This window comes from Loa loa, assembly GCF_000183805.2.
Source record: "Loa loa unplaced genomic scaffold supercont3.1822, whole genome shotgun sequence".
NCBI classification, from domain to species: domain Eukaryota; kingdom Metazoa; phylum Nematoda; class Chromadorea; order Rhabditida; family Onchocercidae; genus Loa; species Loa loa.
The window spans coordinates 1-1,671 of NW_018110001.1; the positions used below are offsets into that span (position 1 = coordinate 1).

Here is a 1,671-nt window from a genome sequence, read left to right on the forward strand (position 1 = left end):
AAGAGAAATAATAAAGAAATGGTAGAGGAACGATACCAATGCACAAATAAAGCAACACAATGATAACAATACAACAAGAAAAAATGAATTTATCTTACAGAAAATACAACACCAGAAATAGCAATGCGTATTTCGGTTTGAAATGCGTCTATCAGCCCGTTATTTGAATCTTCATGTGTTATTTCAAAGAGGATTTCCGCGAGATTTATCGCACACAGTGGAGTAGAATCTGGGCTTCTCATTGTCATGAATCCTCATGTGCCTTCTCATATTACCTGATTGAGAGAAATTTCTCCTGCACTCCATTTGCAGGACAAGTGTACGGTTTCTTAGCGGTATGAATCGTCATATGATTATGCAGAGCCGATGACTGGGTGAAACTCATATTGCATTCCGAACAAGAGAACGGCTTCTCACCATTATGAATCCTCACATGGTTACGCAGAGTCGATGTCGTGGTGAAAATTTTCCCGCATATTTTACACTCGATCGGCTTCTTACCTGTGTGAGTCCTTATATGTGTACGCAGACTCGATGGTGCAGCGAAATCTTTCTTGGATATTTTACATTTGAACCGCTTCTCACTTGTGTGAGTCGTATGTTCTCTTGACATCTTCCTCTTCCTTCCTATACTTGTTTGTTCCTTACTCACTGCTTGAATTGATAAGTTCAATGACCTTTCGTCATCCTGATCTGTATGTTCTTCCAGTCTAGATGTTTTCATTTGATATGACTCGAGCCATGATATCTTCGGTTTTATTCCTATACTTGTTTGTTCCCTACTCCTCGAATTGGTAGGTTCAACGAACTTACATCATTCGGATCAATTTCGCTGAGTTCTACTTGTCCCCCACTCACTTCTGACGCTGATAGATCTGATGATTCCAATCCGTCCCTCACTCATTCTTGACATTGACAAATCCAACGGTTCTGTTTGTGGCTCCTCAAATTATATGGAATTATCAATTTTAAACTGTGCTAAAATTTTGAAATCTTAGAAATATTGCAGCGTGACCATCTATTTTTTTAACTTTAAATGAACTTACGATAGTTTGAGTGTTCATATTGGTAATTGGCCGCTATTATTTCGCAAATGTTTGTCGAAATAAATGGAATAAGAAAAACTTATTGAACGAAATTCCACGGAAGACACTTTGACAAATACCACCAATCATATTGGTCAGGGATCGCGTGTATAAATACTAATTTCGATGGGAGTGGCTAGCCACGTGTATCGATAACCTATAGTAATATAATATTAGCAATCACTTTTAATCCTTTATATAGAATAATTTAAATTCAGCTGCCACGTTGCATTGTGAAATGAATAATTTCAAAAAGAAAAAATAATTTCAATTCCATATTGCATTGTGCCATATTGCATTGTAAAAAATAATTTATGCAAAGCTTTTACAACATTTTTTCCAGTTTTATCCCATTTCGCTCCGAAACTATTTCTGGCTAAATCTTCCAAAAATGTCAATCACATTGATTTGATGAAGAAAATTTAAACTGAACTTGTGGATATTATGATGATTTGCAAAATTTAAAGATTTGGTCATTCCTTAAATTAATTTATGAAAATTAAAGTATTACACGTTTCTATCTTTAAATATGCCAATCATTACAAAAACATGTAATACTTCAATTATCGTAAATTAGCGTCAGAAA

The 1,671-nt window shown here is 35.1% G+C and overlaps 1 protein-coding gene across 1 annotated transcript; it reads right to left on the reverse strand.

Annotated features, from left to right (window-relative positions):
• Window positions 1–271: 271 nt before the first annotated feature.
• LOAG_15338 (zinc finger protein) lies at window positions 272–724 on the reverse strand (the record flags this gene model as incomplete). Its single annotated transcript, XM_003150829.2, has 1 exon — window positions 272–724. One exon carries the CDS (start codon window positions 722–724, stop codon window positions 272–274), a length of 453 nt encoding a protein of 150 aa, XP_003150877.2.
• Window positions 725–1,671: the final 947 nt, after the last annotated feature.